A 25524-nucleotide genomic window follows, 5' to 3' on the forward strand; every position below is an offset into this window, starting at 1 on the left:
TAAATTTCTTATAAACAAGAATTTCAGTTATATAGGCACACTTTATATAGAATAGATATTGATTATATCTTATAATAATAATAATAATAAATATTACTATAAGTTACAAAAAAAAACGTAACATATGTGTCTTTACATTTTCTATATGAAAATGTGTATACATATTAATAATTGAAGGAAAAAAACAATAAAGAAAATCATAAATGGTGTTAATATATCACCATAATAATTAATTATAATCTATTTTCAGTTACACCTCTTGAGTGTTGGGATGGCATCTCACTCATCACTACTCTATTTTTTTTTCTATATATATGTACATGTATTTGTTTTTTTTTTTTGTGTAGCAATAGTATGTTGTATATTTTTATTGGGAAATTTGATTTTCTATACTTAAGAAACTTAATTTTTTTTTAAACCAATACATTTTACACTACAAAAAATATGACACTTTTTTCAAAACCCCAAAAATACCCCCTCATAACTCAAACCCTTTCTCTCTCCCTGAAACCGAATGAAAACAAAAAAAAAAAGGCCCAGGTCCGATGGGGTCCGACCATCGGACCACTCTCTGAAAACGAATGAAAAAAAAAAAAAAAGAATGGTCCGACCATCGGACCTGGGCCTTTTTTTTTTTTTTTTTTTCTGTTTTCATTCGTTTTCAGAGAGAAGGGGGCTGGGGCTGGGGCTTCGACCGCGGTGGAGAAGGGGGCTGGGGCTTCGACCGTCGTTGGGGTTGGGGTGGCGATTTGTGGGTGCCGTGGGTTGAGCGGGGGTTGGGGTTTTCGTGGGTGCCGTGGGTTGAGCGTGGGTGAGGGTTGTCGGGGTTGGGGTTTTCGTGGGTGAGGGTGGTGGGTGCAGATAAAGTCGGCTGAGAGTTTGAGGGAAGAGAGAGAAAGGGTTTGAGTTATGAGGGGGGGGGGGGATATTTTTGGGATTTTCAAAAAATTGTCATATTTTTTGTAGTGTAAAATGTATTGGTTTAAATTTTTTTTTTTAAATTTTTTAAGTATAGAAAATCAAATTTCCCTTTTTATTATGATCTATCATGGTGTATATACTGATGTAAATATTGTCATATTTTTTGTAGTGTAAAATGTATTGGTTTAAATTTTTTTTTTTTAAATTTTTTAAGTATAGAAAATCAAATTTCTCTTTTTATTATGATCTATCATGGTGTATATACTGATGTAAATATCATTATATGTATTTTCGTTTATGGTCTAAGGGATATATAATGGATCAAAAAGATATTCTTGTGTAAATATGTATTATATATAGATAGATAGATACTCTCTCATCGGAACTCCATAAAAATTGATAATGTTGATGTTCGATGTTGGTTCAATAATGTTGATATTCGATGTTGTTGTTTCTTCTACAAGGTAAGACGACTTTTGGACCAATGGACATATTGTTCCAAGCATCACAAAAGTAAAATTTTTTATCTATTATTTTAATGAGGCTAGAGCATTACTTCATGCTAAGTAGTGTCAAACTATTCGCCAATTTCTTTTTATTGAAAATTTGTCAATTTTTATTTAATATAATAGATCATAGTTGATATAATAATTTTTCCCTTTTGATTGAATGATGTAATATTTTATATTATTTAATATTTATTCATTTTTAGTTATTGTGTCTCATCATTCATGTTGTAAGAAAAGAGTATGCCTTAGCTCAATCACTTGCTCAAGTAACTTTAAACTTTGATTGAGAATGTGTATAAAACTTTCCATTTTATATTCTTCCATCTTAATAGATTTTTATTTAAAATGAAAAATAATAATAAAACAGAAATCAATGACAAAATTAACTGTTTAAAATAATATAATGAAAAATATAATATGGCATATTATATATCAATATTTTGTATGTGTTATAGCTTTTGCCTTTGAATGATAATCATATTTTACTGAAAAAGAAAAGAATAACATACATAAGCTCATTTGCATGTATAGGTTCACATAATTCACTTAAATAGAGATAACTTACTACAAATAAAAAAGAAAAAAAATTATATAGATTCTTAAAGCATCTCCAACGAGCTCACCAAATTTGGTGTCACACTATCACTAAATTTAGTGTCAAAAACTATTTTCACTCCAACCACAACACCAAAAATTACACTAAAAAAAATATTCATTATTATTATATTAATTTTTTAATAAAATAAAAATAATGATGATATTCACATTTAAGTTTACACACAATAAATTAAAAGGTACTTTTACAATGCACCCCTCTAAATAAAAGAGTCACCCGTGCAACAGATAGTTTGAATTTTATTTTCGGCGTGTTAATTTTTTTTTTTAAATTTTACATGATATCTTAAATAATTATAATGTACATGACCATAAAAAAAATAAACTAAAATTCTACAATGCATTAGGGGTCCACCGATGCACCCCTATTTATTTCAGCATATGAGATAATTTTTTAGTCTAATTTGTTTCATGGTTGTCTACGTTGCAATTATTTAGGATATCCTGTAAAATTTTGAAAAATTCAAAAAATTTTAACACGCCGAAAATAGGGTTTAAACAGTCTATTTCATGCACATATAAAATAAAAAGTTTCGCGTGCAATAGACAGTTTGAACCTTGTTTTGGCATGTTAAATTTTTTCGAATTTCCCAAAACTTTGTAAAAAGTCTTAAATAGTTATAATGTAGACGACCATACAAAAATTAAGCTAAAAAATTATCTCAGATACAATAAATAAAAGTGCATCGATTGATTTATTTTAAGGGAGTGTATTGTAAAAATAACATTTTTAATCTTATAAATACAAATAATAATATTAATATCTACAATATAAATTAAATAATAATTTTTTTTTTTTTTAAAAAAAAGAATGCCGTAGCTACAGTACCACGACATATATGTCATGCACTGTAGCCACACGACATATATGTTGTAAACTTTGGTGCTACGTTGGATGGATTTTATACACCAAATCCAAGTTTTAGTGCTACCTTGGAGTTGTTCTTATGCAAAATGCAAAGGTTATACAAAATTTTTAAGATTTTTAGAACCTTATAGTATATTGTAAGATAAAATCAATATATATATTTTTATGTTTTTTTTTTTTTCTTTTATAATTACTCATTTTAATCATAGTTTTGAAGGACTCAAGTCTCATTGCTCCCCATAATGATAATTTTTTTTTTGTTTATTTTAAAACAAGAATAATAATGATTGTTGAATATAAAAATAAATGAGAGTATAATTGAAAAAAAAAACTCCCAATTGTAAAATTAAAGAAATGACCGGTTCAATTTAATTTAATTTGTTTTGACTATTTATACGTAAGATACAAACTATATATATATATATATATATACTAGGGGTAAGTCACATGCAAATGCATGTGTAAATATATGTTACTTATACATTTTTTTCATAAAAAAATTATTAACATCATGTTTTATATGTTGTTATTTATATTTACATATTTCTAATGAAAAATTAATTATTTTATGTATATACTTTAAAAATATATTTATAAAATTAAATATTAAAATTATTTCTTTTAAAATCAAATATATTAAATCTAATAAGAAATTGTATGAGAAAAGAAGTTTTATATTAGTTTAAGCAAACAATGATTTTCAAAAAATAAATAAAAATAAATAAAAAAAACATCAACACTAATAAGATGTTTTTCAAAAAAGTTTTAATTGACTTAAAAGTTCTTATAAAAATAAAATAAAAACAAAAAAATTACTTACCCTGATTTGTTTATCTTAAAAAAAGAAATATTTTTCTAATTATTTCTTTTTTAAATTTTGTCAATAAATAACTAACTAATAACAAACTATTTTAAAAGGTTCAATATAAATAAATATCATAATTGAAAAAAAAAAAACATAGTAAAAAGACCTAAGCTATTTACTTTATTTTTTTTAAAAAAAAGACAGATATGAAATATTAAAAATAATGGGATCCCTTTTTAATGTTTTAGCAAAAATGTATGCATCATTCGCCATAAAGCCATTACAACACCAAAATTCACAAAATATCTTAGTAGAACAAAATGTATTATGATCTGATCCCATGAAGCCATTTACCTCAACCACTTTTAAAATTTTCTTAACACGTGTAAATTTTTACACATTGGTTCAACTCTTATTGAAAGGAGGTTCATAAACCTGAAATAATTAGACTATAATTATAATTACGAAAAGTAATATTAATGAGATTATTTAAATGAAAATTAAAAGTTAAGCAAAGTACAATTCGTTAGAATTTTTGTCAGGTTTGATATCAATTGTAAGAGTTTTTAGATGATGATTAAGCACAAAAATGACGCCGAAAAGTTCATTATCATGCATAGAAACAAAAGTAGTTTAATGTAAATTCTTCTCTTCTGCTATGGAATGTAGGAAAATAAAACATGATTTTCGATCTATTTTTTACCTTTCTGCTTTTCAAAACCTTTAATTGTCTTAACAAAGAGAAGCTCCTGCTAGCATATTTATGGAGGCAGGTGATTCGTGTTTTGCATTATAGAACCGGCTGTGCACCTAATATATACCACACAAAAAACGTTATCAGAAGCAAGATGAAACATTTTTAGAATCAAAATAATCATGCAATGCATTGACAAAATCCCTTGTCCAAGACATTTTTTCTGGATTCATCCAACATTTTCAATCACAGAGAGAATAAAGAAAATATTTTCCCTAGATTCATCCCACATTTTCAATCGCAGAGAGAATAATGAAAAATGGTTTTATTGTTTCGCATTTAATTAGATTCTCCTCTTTCGCATTCAATCGCATTTTTTCATAATTTTTGAAAATTAGTTAGATTAAATTTTGGAAGTATTTTTTTTTTTTATTTTTTTGATAAAATTTTTGAGAGGATTAATACGGTTGAAATTAATTGAATATAATTAATGATTTTTTAATTAAAATATTTTGTTAAATAATGGGATATTCTGTTTAAGTTAACGGAGGAAACAAAATAATATCGTTAAACCAAGAATTGCCGTTAGATAGACACTTTTAATATATAAAGATATATATATATATATATATATATATATATTAGGGGCTTTTTTATTTTTATATTTTAAAAACAGCGCATTTTTATGGAATTTTACATAGAAACTCCTATTGTAACTAACGGAGCAACCTAAATCGCAACAAAAAATCGTATAGCAAGAAACTACCTGAGAAACCATTTTAGAAACCCAAACAGTAAATTTTAAAAAAAAAAAGTTAAAAAAATAGTATATGTGGTAATTTCCCCATATTTTACTATTATTTATAATTACTCATTTTGATAGACGGATCCAAATCTCATTACTCCTTTTAGTGGTAATTTTTTTCTTAAGTTGAAAATGTAAGGCATGGAATGGGAGGTCATATTTAAATTTCAAAATAAGAATAATAATGATGCTTGAATATAAGAATAAAAAGAGACATATAAATAAATGATTGGTTCACTTTAATTTGTTTTAACCATATTATTTATGATTAATAAATGAAAAAAATAATTAAAAACTTAATAAATGTGAAAAATAGAAAAAAATAGAAGGAATGTGAAATAGAAACTTGAAAGGTTGAAAACCGTAAAATTCTTAAAAGATACATTTTTGTAAATAATAGAGTGAACTAGAATAGTCACTACTTATTATAATAATAAATAATAATAATAATAACAACGGTTTTTATAATAACATAATAAAAAAATTAGTCATCATGGTTTTAATTAAACTAAAATGTAAACATAATTAATATAAAAATAAAGAAGTAGAGTTCTATGTGTTCCAACATAATTAATGAAATAAACATAATGTAATGAACTATAAAAATAAAATATGCTTCACGAGCGATTGTTTATGATAATTCTAAATTATATATTGTAAATACTTATATTTTTATTACCTATCATTGAGAAATAAAATGTATTATATTTATAATTAATTTATGATTATAAATATTTTTTTTTTGTTTTTTTAATTAATATTTATATAATTTAAAAAGAGTACAATAAAAATTATAGGGAACTTCGACACCCTAAATCTGATGCATTCCAAAATTTTAAAAGGTCATAGGTTAAAATGTTAAGGCCCAGAGTATTATGGTGGGATGAAGCACATAGGATATTCAAGATAATATTCATGTATATTTTTATAAATTATAAAAAGTGAACAAATTAAAAAATAAAATTTTAGGAGTGTTGGACTGGGTTTATCGTTTTGATCGTAGCTGCAGTTTTGGATCTAGAGATACATAAAAAATTTTTTCATATCAAATCTTTGTAACAAATCAAGCATTGTTTGAACAGCAACAAAAGATTGTTCTTTATAAACTATTTTGAAAATAACACTTTTCCTTCACACTCAAACAAAAATTACTGAGATAGACTAAGCACATTAGACATTAACTTTTTTTTCTTTTTTCTTTAGAAGAACCTAAACGAAATCTTCACCAACTTCAACAATTCCATACTAAAATAAAAAAACAGAGAGCAACTGAATAGTTACAAAAAGAGCCCACAACAATTCCATAAACTAAATTACAATAACACAAGAAAAGAAAAGAAAAAAAGATTTCGAACCCTTCCTATATAACAAATCCATTTCTTCATAGTTGATACCCCTCAAAATGATTTTCCATTTAAAAAATTTAATTGGAAAATTTTAATACGTGTTTAGTGTTCTAATCAGTTATAAATTTTCTAGACACACCAATGCACCCTTAATTTAACATGAGTATAATCTAGTACAACTATTATAATTATTATTTTGTGTCACAGGAACATTTCCAACCAATATGATCCCACAATAATCGAAGCATTGATGTGTCCATTTTTTGGGTGTCTATTCTAGAATTTTCTAAAATTATATAATGGAAAAAAAAAATAGAAACAAAAATAATAACTATTAAGGTCTAAATTTGGATATTTTTATATAAGAGAAAAGAAATCTCTATCTATTTAACAATATTTTTTTTTTCTTCTAAGTATATTTATAAAAGTATCTTTTAATGTCACTTTTTAGATTAATCTATAATTGAATAATTTTATTTTATAAATATTTATTATATTAGTTGAGTTGATAAAATCTATATATTTATATAAAATATGGAAGCCCAAATAAGTTTAAGTAACATTCTATTTTATTTTTAAAAATATTGTGAGAGTTTCACATATATATTGTTCTAAAAAAAACTTCATATGTTTTGAACCGTATCATATTATTATTGTTGTCTTTTTGATTTATTTTTCGTGATAATCATATGACATAAAAAAATAGTTATAGTATGTATTGTTCCTCATATATTTTCAATATAAGAATTATCAAAAATATAAGACAAATTAAAAATAAATAATATTTAATTTATGAAACAGTTAAGTTAAGTGATGATTTAATATCTATTCTATATAAAGTGTGTCTATATAACTGAAATTCTTGGTTTATGAGAAATTTATGGGTCACTTTTAATTTTTATTTAATAAAATAATAATAAAACAAATCCTATTAATATTTGAACTGATATTAAATATTAGAGAATCACAACCCATTTTAAAAGAAAACCCATTTGGTAAACTTAACAGAGATTAATCCTGCCGTTAACTTATATATAAATATAAATTAAACCCTTAAGCCGCTGTCAACCCCGACTTCTGTGATATATTATCAATCACATATTAAATTTACCTTCTTTTTTCTTCCCACTTCAAAATAAAAGTAATGGCCATTATATACAATATAACATAACCAATTGGTCCTTGGAATGCACTGAGGAATTTATTGTTATAGAATTTCGTTTTACTTTGAGAGATAATGGGATGCGTGCAGCTTTTCAGTTGCTCCTGGTATTTGAGGTAAACCCAATTGATCTGTGCCGTCAGACTTTAATCATAACTTAGTAGCTGGTAAACCCAATTTCTCATAAACCAACATAGGTTTCTACTAAGCTGTTATTCTTTTTGTAATTGTGGTTACTAAATTTTCATTTTTTATTGGTGTTGAAAATGGTACTGGCTCCGGAGACGCCATGGCAGCACGATTTATTTATGGATCAAGGGGCTGCTTTCTCGTCGGCGTGCCGGGAGCTTCGCAACGATTGAAACAGGGACAAAGCTTTACATATCAATCTTGGAATATGGTGTTTCAAACGAGGATATTAAGGTTACTTTCCCCATTATTTCTAATTATATTTTTTTCCTTCATATATACATATATGTATTAGTTTTAAATAAACATTTTATATTATTCTTTGTTTATTTTGTGATCATATTATTACGATTATTACGTTTTGCAATCTATATTTTTTTAATTTTTTTTTTATCTTACCCCCATTTAAGTAATAGCTTAAGAATATATTTAAATTATTAAGCTTTCTTAAACACTAATATATTGCATTCAGTATTCAATAATAATCTCACTTTCAAATAACATAGAAAAAACCTAGCATAAAATTTAATATACGTGCCTTGCACGTAGTTTTTTTGCTAGTATATATATATGTATACATGTAAATATAAGGTGAGTTACAAAAATATTATATTATATGAAAAATGAAAATAAATTTAAAAATCCTTCACTCATATTATATATATTTTTAAATATTAAATTAATAAATAAATATAAAATTAATATATTTTTGTACATATATATGTATAATTTTTTAATATTTCATGTGCACGTGTGACTTTTCACTAGTAATAATTAAAAAGTACAAAATATAATAACAAATATTGTATAATAAGTTCTCAATCGATTTATATATTCAACATTGGATAGTTGTTTCTTTACAAATTTTTTAATATTTTTAGATCTATTTTATATAACTGAATATTTCAAAAAATTATGTATAAATTACGTAGTTATAACTCATTGTTTAATTTTTATTATGTGTTAAATAAATTTATTAGAAATAACAATAGTGACGAAGTATACAATGATAATAATGATTTTAAATAATCAGGACCAGTGACGGACCCAGAATTTTTACTTTGTGGGGGCTTATTTATCATAAAAAAAATATTTATAGCTACATTATAATCACACTTACTAAATTTATCTAATTTTGTGGGGGCTTTCAACTATTTTGGCCTATAATTATTAAATTAAAAAATTTACATTTAATTTTTTAAAAGGCAATATTTTTGTTCGTGGGGGCTATAACCCCCACATCAATCTTAATGGGTCCGTCCCTGATCAGGACATAAAAAGAGAAATGTTTACTTATATAATTTTTAACAAATAATAATAATAATAATCTAATAATTTTTCTCTATATCACCTAATTAATCTATAGAATAATTGATTAGGAGTAGTGAAACAATAAAAGTTAAAGTGTGCGGATAAATGAAAAGATGAGAGAAATAGAGAAAAAAACTACTAATGATATAAAATTCCAATATGTAAGGTCTATGATTAATTTTCATAAAGAAAAATGTAATAAAGCATTAATACTGAATTGATCCCTAATTAAACAAAATACCTTTTCGAAGTCCTGGAGACGAAGATGCATCGTGGGTTGACGTATAGTGCGATTTGTCAAATATATTGGGTCATATGGTATTTTCCCGTTCTCTTCCCCGATCGAGATATCCTCCTTTTCGCCCAAGAAAGATTAATTGAATTATCAAAAATTTAGAGCAGGAAATGCAATGAAGTGCACTTAAATATATTTTTTAGGGTGTATACAAATTAATATTAGCAATTCAAATAATTTATGGTTGGCTTGTCTAGGATATGGGATCTATCACGCTGCATCTTTACTCTTATATTGGATGGTGCATGCATACAATGCATTAGGAATTAGATTTAACTATTAAGATTGCTGAAACATCTAGATGGTTCCGTATCATCTTCTACAATATTAAAAGTTGAAATTTGAGTGCGGTAATATAATACTAAAAGCTGCTATTAGTGGATAACTTTGCTTATATAATTAAATTTATTAACATGCTTCTTGCAGAAAACTATATAAATGAAGAAACTATGAGGCTCAAATTTCATTACACCTTTAATAATTTTCTCAACAAGTATTAATTTGTAACTTGTCTGCTCAAATCTCGTCGACGATGGAAGAACATTCCAAAGCTCTGGCACGATCAAGGAGAGGGAGAATGAGAGAGAGATTTGGAGCTTTGGGGTTCTCGAGCATTGGAAAAACGGAGCAATTGTGTGGCTGCCATGAGGGTTGGGGTGGCTGTCGTGAGGGTTGAGGTGACTGATGGCGGGGATTGGCATGTGGTTGGAGATGAAGAAGACAAGGAAGAAAAAAAAGAAAAAAAATATATTTTAAAATTTTTAAATAATTTATTTATTTTTATTATAATTTTTTTAAAATTAAAATTATAATTTAGACCAACAATAATTCGACATGTGTCAATTTTGAATAAGCGAACGTATCTGTTAAAGTTGGGACTAACGGACTTACAAAAAGTACGACTTTGAGGACTATTGCCGTTATTTTTTGTGGTTGGGGATTAATCTCCATCAAAGTAAACTTTTAAAGGACTTTTGCTGCAAATATCTCTTATAATTTTATGTAATTTTATATTTTTATATTCATTTAATATTTGTTTATTGCTGTACCGAAAATCAAACTATAATATTAATATTATATAGTGCTTTATGTAATAAAAAATTTAGTTGTTTGCAAGAAATTGTGCTTTATTATGAAGAAGAGTTCTACCATCAACCTTCTGTTACAACCTCTTAGTTAACTTCCACGACCAAAAACACATGTCTAAATATTTTTTATTCCAATTTTTTTTTTCACGGGAGTATTTGTTATGCTTATAACATCATCCCTGTAAATTTTTAAAAAATTTCGAATAGTTTACAGTGCCGAAAATACGTTTGAAGTTTTTTGAACGCGCGTGGTAAACTGGAATATCATGAACTCTTTTTTCGATACTGTAAACTATTCGAAATTTTCAAAAATTTACAGGGATGATACTGTAAATATAACGAATACCGCTATGAAAAAAAATTGAAATAAAATATTTCGGCATGTGATTTCGGACGTAAAGATTGACTAAGAAGTTGTAATTAGTATTTCTTTATTATGAATCTTCGGTCGTATGCATGCCTAAGCCAACACCTATACTCCCTAGGGTTGACCCCAAAATTAAACTATAATATTAATAGGTTAATTAGTAATTTTTCTCCCCGAACTTTGACATGTACTAAATCATGCCCCCTGAACTTTTTTGGCAGTTAAAAATTTCTCCTGAACTATTAGATTGTTAGATTTAAGGACTTTTGTCTAATTTTAGTAAAAAAATTCTAACATAGATGAAAGTTTTAGATAAAAGTCCTTAAATCTAACAATCTCAATAGTTGAGGGGAAATTTTTAACGGCGAAAAAAGTTTAAAGGGCATAATTTAGTATATGTCAAAATTTAGGAAAAAAAATTACTAATTAGCCATATTAATATTATGCGGTGCTTTGTGTAATAAAAAGAAATAGTTGTTTACCAAAATTAAACTATAATATTAATATTATATGGTGTAATAAAGAAATAGTTGTTTACCACGTGTCAAGTGAAATAGTAATTTATTAATAAAAAAATAGTTGTTTGCAATGTGGACCGCCAAAATTAAACTATATTAATATTATATGGTACTTTGTGTAATAAAAGAAAAATAGTTGTTTATATTATTTAGTGATGTAATAAAAAGTAGTTGTTTGCAACGCGTGGACGCGAGATTAGCGAGGTGAGATGGTGCTTTTAGTAAAAAAATTTCTCCTGAACTATTAGATTGTTAGATTTAAAGACTTTTGTCTAATTTTAGTAAAAAAATTCTAACATAGATGAAAGTTTTAGATAAAAGTCCTTAAATCTAACAATCTCAATAGTTGAAGGAAAATTTTTAACGGCGAAAAAAGTTTAAAGGACATAATTTAGTATATGTCAAAATTTAGGAAAAAAAATTACTAATTAGCCATATTAATATTATGCGGTGCTTTGTGCAATAAAAAGAAATAGTTGTTTACCAAAATTAAACTATAATATTAATATTATATGGTGTAATAAAGAAATAGTTGTTTACCACGTGTCAAGTGAAATAGTAATTTATTAATAAAAAAATAGTTGTTTGTAATGTGGACCGCCAAAATTAAACTATATTAATATTATATGGTACTTTGTGTAATAAAAAAAATAATTGTTTATATTTATATATATTAATGTTTATAATTTTGATATTGTATTTTATTGAAAAAAAACTTATTAAGTTATATTAATTCATACTAAAATAGATAATAAACATTTATCTTTAATAAAAAAAAATATTTAATTTGTTTATTTTTATAAAACTGTTTATTATTTATTTACTTAATTTGACAAAATTCTTTATTTTGAATTTTAATAAACATGTTTTATTATTAATAATTTTTAAAACATTAATATAATAAACATAAGGATAAAATATTACAAAATAATATTATAAACATTAATTAATATAATAATCTATTTATGGTAATTAGTTTAATCATTAATGATTTATATTATTTAATGATTAAAATGTATGATTTTATGTAATAAATTTTGAAAATGTATAAATTTTTTAAATAATTTTCTTTTACACATTTTTTGTAATAATTTTATTTTTGTTGTGAAAAAAAGCCTAAAAAGAAATAGTTGTTTACCAACATTAAACTATAATATTAATATTATATGGTAGTTTGTGTAATAAAAAAAATAATTGTTTATATTATTTAGTGATTGTAATAAAAAATAGTTGTTTGCAACGCGTGGACCCGGCAATAGGATTGTACGTCCCACGCTACATGCAACCCAACTACTTTGCCCCACTTGATTACAGGCCCACGTGACTGGACCCGGCGATAGGATTGTATAAAGTAATCAATATAAACATATTAAAAAAGTTATGTTTCGTCCATGTGGGAGGGATGGGATTTCTTCTTCCTTAAACCAAATCAAAACTTGTTCTTCTCAGTTAGTGTAAAAATCAATCTCAGATGCTATCCTACTCTCCACTCCTCATCTCACTGCACAACAGACTCAGAGACACAAAAAAACCTCTTTTTCCCTCTCCACCAAGGAACCCACTCACCGGCGGCGGCGCAGTTGCATCGTCCTCTAAGATCATGTATGTATGTCGTTTCAGTATTTTTTTTTCCTTTCTTTCTTTCTTTCTATGTCTATCTCTTCGTGCCTTATGTATGAATTTTTGTTATTGCTCGGTATTAGTTCTCATAGGGCTTGATTATCTTCCTTGACGCTCGCTGGGTTTATCATACAATACAAGTTTGGAATTAATTTGTTTTTTGGCATTTTTGCTCGCAACGTGTTTGATATAATGTCTCTTTCAATATTATGCATTTTTCATTAGTTTTATCGTGCAAAGTTGACAATTTTGTAATTAGTTCTGTTGGTTTAAATCATTTAAACACCTAGTATAAGAGTTTTACAATTTCTCCAATCTTTTATGCCATCAACTTGTCTAAGAATTCGATAACATGAGGGGGGGAAGTTCCTCAATAATATCTTTTGTTTGTTTGTTGGTAGTTCATTATTAAAAGTTATTTTTTATTTGCTCTACAAATTATTTACAGAATTCAGAGATACTTCTACTCTCGCAATTCACAACTGTTGAATATTGATGATATGTGCACTAATTTTTTACACAACATATGGCATGTTTTTCATCCAGCCATAATTATTTGAAGGTAGAATCCACTATGTTAAGAAGGTATGCCATGTCATTGTGAGTAAAATCTTGGTAAATTACTTGTGTGCACATATCATTGCTTTCAATCTCTATATATATGTGTGTATATTTCTGTGTTGAATTTTTTTCCCTTGCCTTGTGAGAATACAAGATGAATTTCTGGAAACCCATGTCACATGTTGATAGAAAACATTGTTGCTTGTAAATATGTGTATTGTAATTTTCATTGTTGTTCCTTATCTTAAAGCTTGAGTTCAATGATCAAGTCAGTTTCTTTTAATTTTTCCAGCTGAAACTGAAAGTACTATCAAGATCAATTATGGATTCTTTATTCTAGAAATGTGGAGACATTAGAGAGAAGTTTAAAAGGAGAAAAGGACTGAGTTTTTTTATTTTCCTTTTAGAAATATTAAACTAAAGAATACTCTATATTGCATTTGATTCTAAGATCTAACCAAGCTTGGTAACGTTTTTCAATTTAATAATTTGTATAAGATGCTTAATTTCTTCTCATAATACTTGCCTTGCAGCTAGGATTAGATACTGTACTAGTTCTTGTTGGTCCAGTGTCTTACTTGTTGCTATCAAAAACAGCAAAAGGTGTTGAGAAGTCCTTCTCTCTTCTTTCCCTCATTGGAAATATTCTTTCAGTCTACAAGTAAGAGTATTATATTTTTATCAGACGTTACCTTTTTCAATGTTATCTTGTATTAAATCTTGTCAACCAAAAATGGTCTATGCTATGCAGGGAGGTTGTGGCTGAACTAAAGGCTGCAGGTGCCACTTGGATTCAGTTTGATGAGCCCACCCTTGTGAAGGATCTTGATTCTCACCAATTACTAGCATTTACTCATGCCTACTCAGAACTAGAGTCATCTTTGTCTGGTTTGAATGTTATAATTGAATCATATTTTGCTGATGTTCCTGCCGAGGCATACAAAACACTTACCTCTCTAAAGGGTGTAGCTGGGTATGGCTTTGACCTGGTCCGTGGAACAAAGACCCTTGATTTGATCAAGAGTGGATTTCCTTCTGGAAAATACTTGTTTGCTGAAGTGGTAGATGGGCGCAATATATGGGCCAACGATCTTGCATCTTCCATCAGTACCCTAGAGGCACTTGAGGGTATTGTTGGAAAAGGTATTCTTTCTATAAGTTCTTTGCGTTGGTTTAGAATGTTACTACTGTTCTAGAGGTTTAAGTATTTTCTGCTATCTTTCACATGCTGTAGACAAGGTTGTTGTCTCTACATCCTGCTCTCTTCTACACACTGCGGTTGATCTTGTGAATGAGACTAAGTTAGATGCGGAGATCAAGTCATGGCTTGCATTTGCTGCTCAAAAAGTAGTTGAAGTAAATGCCCTGGCTAAGGTATTGTCTGGACACAAGGATGAGGTGCTTTTTTCTCCCTACATATTATATTTGTTCTTCAATATTTTTCCAGACAGAAAATTATACTTAATAGGTTTTTTAATTTAGTTGCAAGCTTGTTAGTTAAATTATTTGCATAATAACTTGCTACTTTTTTATATCTTTCTGATTCTTGAGGAATTGGGATTTGATTTATTAGTTTTGAGCTTTTTTCCCTCTCTCTTTTGTAATCTATAAATTTTTATAGGGATATTCCTTTCATTATTTTTACGTAATTTTATTATTTAGCTCTAACTAGGAAGACACTGTATGAACAGGACTACATATAAATGTAATTATGAATGTTGCCGCTGTCTTGTTGTGTCAAGTGATGATCAGTCGAGCTTGGATTTTACTTTATGATTTTTTTTTATGTAACTTTTTGTGCTGGCCTACTATATAATTCTACAATACAAGTGAATAAATTCAGTGTCTGGTTTTTTATTTGTCTCCAGGCTTTCTTTGCTGCCAATGCAGCAGCTCAAGCTTCAAGAAAATCTTCAACTAGGGTAACAAATGAGCATGTTCAAAAATCAGTAAGTCTATGTTAAATGTGAATAGATGTCCACTTCAACATCTCATGTTCTATAGTTTTGATGTGATCATCTTTTCCTTACTCTGGACTGCAATTCTTTGCTTTTAAAGGCTGCTGCTTTGAAGGGCTCTGACAACCGTCGAGCAACAAATGTGAGTGTCAGGCTGGATGCCCAGCAGAAAAAGTTGAGCCTTCCTGTTCTTCCAACTACCACAATTGGATCCTTCCCTCAGACCATGGATCTCAGAAGAGTCCGTCGTGAATACAAGGCTAAAAAGTGAGCTCCTGCCTAGCTGAGTATTGCTATAATTGTCCTAAAAAATTTCTAAATGATTTTGTTTGAACTAACTGAACTGTTATTGGTGTATACATTAGAATCTCCGAAGAAAATTATGTCAGTGCGATCAAGGAGGAGATTAACAAAGTTGTCAAGCTCCAAGAAGAGCTCGACATTGATGTATAGTTTTCACATTTATATCTTTTTATGAAGATCTTATTAAACTGCTCCTTTGTCAATCAGAGGAATGATATGTTTGAGTACTTTGGAGAGCAATTATCTGGCTTTGCCTTCACTGTCAATGGGTGGGTTCAGTCTTATGGATCTCGCTGTGTCAAGCCACCTATCATCTATGGTGATGTCAGTCGCCCCAAGGCCATGACAGTCTTCTGGTCCTCATTAGCTCAGAGTTTGACTAAGCGCCCAATGAAAGGAATGCTCACTGGTCCTGTAACGATTTTGAATTGGTCTTTCGTTAGAAATGATCAACCAAGGTAAGATACAAGTATAAATTAATTTTCTGGATATTTATCTTTTCTTTTTACTTTTTCCCTTATTAATGTCTTTTTGCTTTCAGGTCTGAGACCTGCTATCAAATTGCTTTGGCGATTAAGGATGAAGTTGAGGATCTTGAAAAGGCTGGAATTACTGTTATCCAGATTGATGAGGCTGCTTTAAGAGAAGGTTTGCCTCTTAGGAAGTCCGAGCAGGCTTTCTATCTTGATTGGGCCGTTCACTCCTTCAGAATCACCAACTGTGGTGTCCAAGATACTACTCAGGTTCAGTCATACTGATCTATTTTACATGAAGTTCTGTGATTTGTATCCTAAGATAAAAGTTACTTCTAGGTTTACCTACTTTTGAAAATATAGGGAGATTTTGAGAAAATTCAATCAATGTTTCAAATGTGAAGAGTCGCGTCTGGTTGTCTAAATTATTTTGTTGAACAGATTCACACCCACATGTGCTACTCAAATTTCAATGGCATCATCCACTCGATAATCAACGTGGATGCTGATGTGATTACCATCGAGAACTCAAGATCTGATGAGAAGCTTCTGTCTGTGTTTCGCGAGGGAGTGAAGTATGGCGCTGGCATTGGCCCTGGTGTGTATGACATCCACTCACCAAGGATCCCATCTGCAGAAGAAATCGCTGACCGGATCAATAAGATGCTTGCTGTCTTGGAGACTAACATTCTGTGGGTCAACCCTGATTGCGGACTCAAGACTCGCAAATATACTGAAGTGAAGCCTGCCCTTAGCAACATGGTTGCTGCTGCCAAGCTTCTCCGCTCCCAGCTGGCCAGTGCTAAGTGAGCTCGTTTTCTGCCATTGTCTGGTAATGATAAGTATCTGTTTTTCTACTCATGCTCGAATAATCCATCAACCATTTTAAATTTGGTTGATGTTTTTCTCTTGCAGTAAATCTAGAAGTTTTTGAAATGCTCAATGGAGAGTCTTGATGTTGCATTTTATCATATATCCTCTTGTATCTGTTTTTTCCTTACATGTTTCTACATGGAAGAATTGATTGGAAAGAAGTGAAGAATAAAAAGAATATTAATACTCAATTCAAAGTTTTCAAACTATGAATTCATCATCCAACATATTGAAAAATGAAAACTAGATTAATTAAACACTAGTACAAAAAACTAACAAGTTCTCCCAACAACAAAGAAGAACCTCATTTTGTAAGAATCTTAAAATTGATCAACACAAGACCGTGGACGAGTCGAATTGTTGGTATTTATATTGAATCTTTGAAACAATTTCATTACGAACAATTTGGCTCTTCATACTACTTGTTGTGATTAGAACAGAACAATCACACTAAACCAAAATACTTATTTAGCCTATTTTAATCAAAGATTATCAAAGTCTCTCAAAACTAAAAAATTGTTATTCAATAAGCACACGAGTGACATATGGACAAGTGACGAGAAACTATAAGAATAATAGTGTTTTTTTAGCTGGTTGCTATTGATCCAACTCCAAGTTTTCCTATAAATCTATCTTATGATCTATTATATTGTAATTTGTCTAGACTAGATTATCAATTTCAGTATATATATATATATATTCTAAATTATTTAATTTTGATTTTTATATACAGAAAAATCTATAAGCTATATAAAAGTTGGCAATACTAAATTACAAAAATGTCTTTAATTTTTTTTAATTACCATAAAATCTTTTTATCATTTAATCATAAAAGCACTCACATTCATTTCTTCAAATAATTAGTCAAGTGATTTCAAAAAGAAAAAATACTAATAATAATTATTCAAATATAATTTTTGTATATTAAATAAAAATGATTTTGTGAACATATATTAGATTGGCCAATTTATTGTAGAATTATTATAAAATAGGATATCTTTATATATTAAAAGTGTCTATATAACGGCATTTCTTGGTTTAACGATATTTCTTGGTTTAACAGAATATACAAAGAATATTCTGTTAAATTTAACGATGTTAATAGGTTTATCTCCCGTTAATAAATAAACTCAATAATTAAACCCAAAAAATTAAATAATCTTTTTTTAAATTAAAAAAAATCATCTTAGCCACATAACAAAGTATATCCCATTTTCTCGCTTTGGTTTACGATCAACCAAATGCAGCTATGGCTTTGCACTCCGGTATAGGTTTTTCCAAGATCCTCGTCATAGCCGGAACAGGTATTATTAATTTCATATCATATTTCACACTTGCTTCCCCATTCAAAAAGACCTATCTTTCAATCTTGCTAATTTCTTCTCTCTAGGGTACACTACCACTGTTTTGTTCAATAACCATAAATTATCGGACTTGCTCGGAGAGAACCTTTCTCAGAAGCTAGAGAGAGAAACAAAATCAGCAGAGTAAAGAGAGAGAGAGCTTCGATCGACAATGGTGTATTGGGTTTGTATTTCCTTTCTCATTTGCATTCTCTTTGTTTCATCGTTGAATGGATACATCTCTTATGACGGAGTTTCTCGGGGAAGTCGGCGGTGCCGCCGGTATCGACGGCGGACTCGCCACAGAGCTCGAACGCCATGGCGCGGACCTCAACGATCCTCTATGGAGCGCCAAATGCCTTCTCACTTCCCTCACCTTATTCGTGGGGTACTCTTTCTACCTTTTTATTTTCCTTTACTTTGCTTGACTCTGTGTTTGGGTGTCTGATTTTTCTTTCTTTCTTTCTTCATGTATGAAGAATGGAGGTACTTATTAACAGAGTTATGTTTATTCATGAACTTGGACCCGAAAATTAAGAAATAATGAATTTTGATAACTGGGTTATTGTTGAATTTTTTCCCATTAGGAAATCATCTATTGGGATTTTGAATGTACCAAAAGTGATTTTAATCGTTTCACTTGACATTTATTAGGGAGATTCTTTGTCTTCTGGCTTGTTAGTAAATGAACTTATGAACAATGGCTAAAGATTCTGCAGTGAACTTATTAATTCAGTTTAAAATTATATATGGACCACTGTGGTGGTTTTTTCTTTTGTCTTGGCTTTTCGCAGCCTTTAAAACTTGCCATTAGCAGCCTTGAATTTTTTTTCTTTTTAATTGAAGTTTCATTAGAAGAAAACCAGCAGTCAATCATTACATTGTGATTCTTACCCAGCTTCATTTTCTCTGCTCCATTCTATTTCTAATGTTAGTTTCACGTTTAGATTTCAATTTTCTTATTAGTATATATGTTTCAGTCTAGCTCTTCAATTCTCTACCATATTTAACAGATTCGTTCTTATCTGATGATGTAATACAAATATAGGTTCATGGATTTGCTGAAGATCTTATGGGGAAAAAAGTTGCTACAATATTTGGAAAGTGGGATGAAAGCATGTATTATGTTAATGGTGACAGGGGCAACAATATGTATTATGTCTTTCTATTTTATATATCCTACGGATTCCAGGCTTAGACCAGACCAACGACATTTGGAGAATGGAGAATATGAGAAGGCAAATGCTGAGAAACAACGTTTAGAGAAAAAGCAAAGAATGGTATGTATGGGGCATTTTTGCAAAATGGCATTGTAAATAGCCTTTCTCACATACTTGACATTTTCTCTATAAGGAAAATGTCTATATTCACGTTTTTTTTTTTTTCATTCTTCTTATCTCTAATGGTATGATCTGGTGTATGGGAAATGCAGTCAAGGAAATTACAAGAAAGTGGATGGAAACCAAAATAGTTCAAAAGAAGAAGTGAAGATGGACCTTTCTGCTACATGGGTCGGTAGTCCTTACTATGTCGTCCCAGAAGTGTTACGGAAGCATTATGGTCCAGAATGTGATGTTTGGAGCGCTGGGGTAATCATTTATATTTTACATAGTGGAGTGCCCCCATTTTGGGATGGTAAGGATCTTATGTTTCATATCTTGTTGTTTTACAAATTCATTAATCATCCATAGTTGTGGACTTATATCGATTGTACCTGCTTTTTAATGGATCAATCAGAATTGGAGCAAGGAATATTTGAGCAGGTTTTAAGGGGAGAACTCGATTTTATCTCTGAACCATGGCCTAGCATATCTGAAAGTGCAAAGGATCTTGTTCGAAGAATGCTTGTAAGGGACCCTAAGAAGCGGCTTACGGCCCATGAAGTTCTTAGTAAGTTAATGGTCTTGATTGATTATTATGTCAGGTGACTTAATTTGTTTAGCATCCATAGTCATACATTTTATTTTTCTATTGTATAGATGCATCTTTTTAGTCTAAATAAGCAATATCATTTGACACTGGCATGATTTTTTTTTTATCATAAAGTAAAAGAAATATGCAATATGAATTGTTTTATGATCTAGAGTTCTGACCCTCTTTTTTAAAAATTCTAATGGTATAAACTAGAATGTGGTGATTTGAGCATTAGTAGTAGCTTTTCCCATTTAAAATATGACGACTTATAGTTTTTTTTTTCATTCCAAATAATATGTTCTTCTAACTTAAAACTAGGCTTCACATATTTGTTTTAATGCTTCTATTATGTCGTAGGCCACCCTTGGGTTCAAGTTGGTGGTGTTGCTCCTGACAAACCTCTTGATTCCGCTGTTTTATAGCGCTTGAAACAATTCTCTACTATGAACAAGCTGAAGAAAATAGCCATTAGGGTGAGTATTTATCAGTCAACTAAACTATATAATTATAGCAGTTTAAGATGTGTACATAAGGTTAATCATTCATTAAATTACTATTGGTTAGCTTTTTTATTTCCATTTATATTTATTGCAAAGCACAAGCATGTATTGCAATTAAGGTACGATTATTATACTACGATCCATGTCCATAGAGAAAAAATGTACATTTTGATTATGTTTAGGGTATTCTATTCTTTAGTGCATGACTTGCAATTGTTGTCCATAGATGTCGATAATAGTGGACAGATCACTCTTGAGGAACTAAAGAATGGTTTGGAAAAGGTAGATGCAAATCTCAAGGATTCCGAAATAAGTGGACTAATGCAAGCGGTAAGTAATGATTCTGAGTAATGATTCTGATTCAGGGAACTGTAATAAGGCTTGTAAAAATTGTAGAATCAATCTTGTTTGCTATTTATTGAAACCTATTCCGGTTGTTTTGTTAAAAAAAAAATTATTTCCTGAATCGTTCTTTCCGATCGGATAATTTGAAATGAGAATGAGAATGCGAATGAATGCAGTTGACAGAAAGAGGAAAAAAATAAAAAGAAAAAACTGACCTTAAAGTGGGAATATAAACAAGGATTCATCTTCTTTCCTCTAACTACTACAAGTTGATGAAGTTAGATTATAGTCTAATATATCCTTTGTAACAACTTCAAAGATTGTTAGATTATAGTCTAACATAATTATCCATGTAATAACATTCTATATAAGTGTCTGATGTATGAGTGTTATTAGCTAGCTTATCATGTAATGTAATTCTCTTGTTCCCCCACCCCCACTTTTTTTTTTTCTTTATTTTCTTCCCAATATATATTTGGCTCAGAAAGCATAGATTTTAGTTTCACATTTATTTGTGCATTCTCTCTCTTTCTATTGGAATAAAAGAATAAATATGTATTTATATAATTATTATTGTTTTTCTTAATTGAACAAATATAAATTATTATTATTGTAATTCTTGTAATTTTTTAAATAAATAATTAAATTTTAAATAAAATTAATATTTACGTGCTTCGGCACGTAACTTCTACCTAGTATATATATATATATGTTATAAATATTATTAATTATGTGATGTCCAAATCTTTTATTTATTACTATTAATGTAATCAACATTCCTTTTTTTTTAGTTTTCTTTTTTCTTAGTTTCTTAATATTTGACTCTTGTATGTGTATAAATAGGAGATCACCTAATGGAATAAAACACTCAGAAAATTCTCATCTCTTCTCTATTTTCTTTCTCTAAATTATAATATTACATAATACTAATATTTCATAATACGTTATCAGCACGAGACCAAGGTATGACAATGTTTTTGTTATGTGATCTCGAATTGCTTCAAAGTCGTGATACACTACACATATATATATTTAGATATATATACTCATATGACTGAAACACATTCGAGTTAGCTATTTTTTTAATGAATTAATATTTATACAATATATGTTTATGCTTATATATATCTATATAGATGCTTATATATATATTATATATGTGTGTTGATTTGTTTATCATATTATATTGTTTAATCTTATTATCTTATTCTATATTGTACTATATTTTGTTGTATTTTTTTTCCAAAATTTATGTATATGTCTAATAATTTACACTTTATATTGATATAGTTTTCTCCATGGCAAACCTTGCAAAACTTGATTTTGTGGCACTTGATATTTCTGGAAAAAACTATTTGTCATGGATTCTTGATGCTGAAATCCAGTTAGATGCTATGGGTCTTGGAGACACCATCAAAGATCAAAATACTGAAACAAAACAAAATAAGGCCAAGGCTATGATTTTCCTTCGCCATCATCTCCGTGAGGGGTTAAAATCTGAATATCTAACCGTAAAAGATCCTCTTGTGCTTTGACAAAATTTGAAAGAAAGATATGGCCATCAAAAAACTGTCATATTGCCAAAGGCTAAGAATGATTTGTTGCACCTGAGGTTGCAAGATTTTAAATCAGTAAGTGATTATAACTCTGCAATGTTTAATATCACTTCTAAATTAATGTTGTGTGGAGAAAAAGTTACTGACTATGAAATGTTAGAAAAAACATATACTACTTTTCATGCCTCTAATGTGCTCCTGCAGCAGCAATATAGAGAGCAAAATTTTAAAAAATATTCAGAATTGATTTCATGTCGTAGCTGAGCAGAATAATGAACTTTTGATGAAAAATCATGAATCTCGCCCAACTGGATCCACTCCATTCCCTGAAGTGAATGCTACAATTGTTGACAATCATAATCATAGTCGTAGTCGTGATCATAATCGAAGTAATAGACGTGGTCGTGACTATAATCAAAGTCGTGGTCGTGGTCGCGATCGCGGTCGAAGCAATGTTTGGCATCGTAATGGTCAAAATAAAAATTCATATACTCCAATGAAAAGCACAACTACTGAGAACAAGGGAAAAGGTCCCCAAAATAATAATCATAGAAATTCTGAAAATTTATGTTCCAGATGTGGAATAAAAGGACACTGGGCACGTGCCTGTCGTACGGCAAAACACCTTGTTGATCTTTATCAAGCATCCGTGAAAGGAAAGGAGAAAATAGAAGCAAATTTTGCCTATCAAGATGATGGTTTTCTCAAAGAGCCTTTGGATATTACACACTTAGATGTTGCAAATTTTTTTAATGAAGATCTCATTAATAACAACATGAATATCGATAATGGAGATGGGAATGTCCACAATTAGTCACTTTTCTTTGTTATGTTTTTTTTTATTATTATCATTTATTTACTTTAAGGTATGTGACAGTCAGTAGTCCCGTGATCCGTAAGGGGAAATACCGGGTAAGCTGTGCAATCCCACACCGCCTGGGGAAGGTCAAGTGGGATGATTCTGAGACTGTGTAGGTATGGGACTACACAGTTGAAGAGAGCTTAAATGGATTGATTGGTACTACCTATGTCAACAAGGTGCATCTTGTTTTTCGGTAGCCCATCTCGAAAGAACTCCACAGTTAAGCGTGCTTGGCCTGGAGCAATTTCAAGGATGGGTGACCTCCTGGGAAGTTTTCTCAGGAAGCGTGCGAGTGAGGACAAAGCACGCTGGAAACACTCGTGTTGGTCTGTAGGGTCGGTCATCGGCCCCATGATGCACGAGTGACATACTCGTGTATAAGAGCCATTATTTCCGTGGGTGTAAGGACCCAATGGAGGCTTGAAGCGGGGACGTTACAAATGGTATCAGAGCCTTGACCCAGCCGAAAGTGTGGTCGACGAGGACGTCGGACCCCATAAGGGGGGGTGATTGTGACAGTCAGTAGTCCCGTGATCCGTAAGGGGAAATACCGGGTAAGCTGTGCAATCCCACACCGCCTGGGGAAGGTCAAGTGGGATGATTCTGAGACTGTGTAGGTATGGGACTACACAGTTGAAGAGAGCTTAAATGGATTGATTGGTACTACCTATGTCAACAAGGTGCATCTTGTTTTTCGGTAGCCCATCTCGAAAGAACTCCACAGTTAAGCGTGCTTGGCCTGGAGCAATTTCAAGGATGGGTGACCTCCTGGGAAGTTTTCTCAGGAAGCGTGCGAGTGAGGACAAAGCACGCTGGAAACACTCGTGTTGGTCTGTAGGGTCAGTCATCAGCCCATGATGCAGCCAGAGTGACATACTCGTGTATAAGAGCCATTATTTCCGTGGGTGTAAGGACCCAATGGAGGCTTGAAGCGGGGAAGTTACAAGGTATTTATTTTATTTGGCATGTAATGAACTTTTATTATTTAAGCATTTATATTTTGAACTTATTATGTTTTTTTTTTTGTTAATGAAGTAATGGACATTTGTCATTCTATACATGATTCTACAAATAATGGTGATGATATGTGTTTGGTGGATAGCGCAACCACTCATACAATACTTAGAAGTGATAAATATTTTTCAAATTTATCAAGAATGAAGGCAAATGTTAATACAATATCAGGCACTGCAAATTTAATTGAAGGCTCCGGAAGAGCCATTATATTGATGCCTAGATGAACAAAAATTATTATAGATGATACCTTATTATCCACCAAATCAAAAAGGAATCTGTTGAGTTTCAAAGATATACGTCGTAATGGATATCATATTAAGACAATAGATGAAAATAATTTTGAATATCTTTGCATTACATCTATTGTTTCAAGAAAAAAATGCATATTAGAAAAATTACCTGGTTTGTCTTCAGGTTTGTACGTTACACGTATAAGTACAATAGAAACTCATGTTATTGTGAACGAGAAGTTAACAAACCAGAAAAATTTATTTGTTATTTGGCATGACCGGTTAGGCCATCCCGGTTCAATTATGATGCGTAGAATAATAGAGAACTCACATGGTCATCCATTGAAGAACCAAAAGATTCTTTTATCCAGTGAGTTCTCATGTGCTGCTTGTTCTCAAGGAAAGTTAATCATTAAGCCCTCACCGGTAAAGGTTGGAATTGAATCCCTTAGATTTCTTGAATGAATTCAAGGCGA

The 25524-nt window shown here is 29.9% G+C and overlaps 2 protein-coding genes across 4 annotated transcripts; both read left to right on the forward strand.

Moving 5' to 3' along the window:
- The first annotated feature begins 12884 nt into the window (after nucleotides 1-12884).
- On the forward strand, nucleotides 12885-17472 carry LOC115719900 (5-methyltetrahydropteroyltriglutamate--homocysteine methyltransferase 1-like). The gene is made up of 11 exons (XM_061109119.1): nucleotides 12885-13095; nucleotides 13676-13698; nucleotides 14208-14335; nucleotides 14426-14817; nucleotides 14909-15072; nucleotides 15543-15623; nucleotides 15733-15899; nucleotides 15998-16079; nucleotides 16113-16393; nucleotides 16477-16678; nucleotides 16850-17472. Exons 1-11 carry the CDS (start codon nucleotides 12885-12887, stop codon nucleotides 17216-17218), a joined length of 2100 nt encoding a protein of 699 aa, XP_060965102.1. The 3' UTR covers nucleotides 17219-17472.
- Nucleotides 17473-18993: 1521 nt separating this feature from the next.
- On the forward strand, nucleotides 18994-22063 carry LOC115719903 (calcium-dependent protein kinase 20-like). Of its 3 annotated transcripts, none has more exons than XR_009686092.1 (5): nucleotides 18994-19012; nucleotides 19673-19904; nucleotides 20057-20259; nucleotides 20362-21011; nucleotides 21265-22063. XR_009686092.1 is itself a non-coding variant. In XM_061110056.1 (5 exons), exons 3-5 carry the CDS (start codon nucleotides 20115-20117, stop codon nucleotides 20958-20960), a joined length of 363 nt encoding a protein of 120 aa, XP_060966039.1. In that variant the 5' UTR covers nucleotides 18994-19012; nucleotides 19673-19904; nucleotides 20057-20114; the 3' UTR covers nucleotides 20961-21213. The 3 variants fall into 3 exon arrangements, 2 of the variants coding, with proteins under 2 accessions (XP_060966039.1, XP_060966040.1); XM_061110056.1 differs by lacking the exon at nucleotides 21265-22063 and having other exon boundaries at nucleotides 20362-20514; nucleotides 20896-21213; XM_061110057.1 differs by lacking the exon at nucleotides 21265-22063 and having other exon boundaries at nucleotides 20362-20514; nucleotides 20961-21213.
- Nucleotides 22064-25524: the final 3461 nt, after the last annotated feature.

Source organism: Cannabis sativa, chromosome 2, assembly GCF_029168945.1.
Source record: "Cannabis sativa cultivar Pink pepper isolate KNU-18-1 chromosome 2, ASM2916894v1, whole genome shotgun sequence".
NCBI lineage: Eukaryota > Viridiplantae > Streptophyta > Magnoliopsida > Rosales > Cannabaceae > Cannabis > Cannabis sativa.

What these genes read in the sequence shown, in the direction of transcription:
- LOC115719900 (XM_061109119.1), top strand. Translation starts at nt 12,885, where the DNA reads ATGTGGGAGGGATGGGATTTCTTCTTCCTTAAACCAAATCAAAACTTG. An exon ending in AATATTCTTTCAGTCTACAA is followed by an intron (nt 14,336 to 14,425) that starts GTAAGAGTATTA and finishes TATGCTATGCAG; the next exon opens with GGAGGTTGTGGCTGAACTAA. An exon ending in ATGAGCATGTTCAAAAATCA is followed by an intron (nt 15,624 to 15,732) that starts GTAAGTCTATGT and finishes TTGCTTTTAAAG; the next exon opens with GCTGCTGCTTTGAAGGGCTC.
- LOC115719903 (XM_061110056.1), top strand. Translation starts at nt 20,115, where the DNA reads ATGGACCTTTCTGCTACATGGGTCGGTAGTCCTTACTATGTCGTCCCA. An exon ending in AGTGCCCCCATTTTGGGATG is followed by an intron (nt 20,260 to 20,361) that starts GTAAGGATCTTA and finishes TGGATCAATCAG; the next exon opens with AATTGGAGCAAGGAATATTT. An exon ending in TACGGCCCATGAAGTTCTTA is followed by an intron (nt 20,515 to 20,895) that starts GTAAGTTAATGG and finishes ATTATGTCGTAG; the next exon opens with GCCACCCTTGGGTTCAAGTT.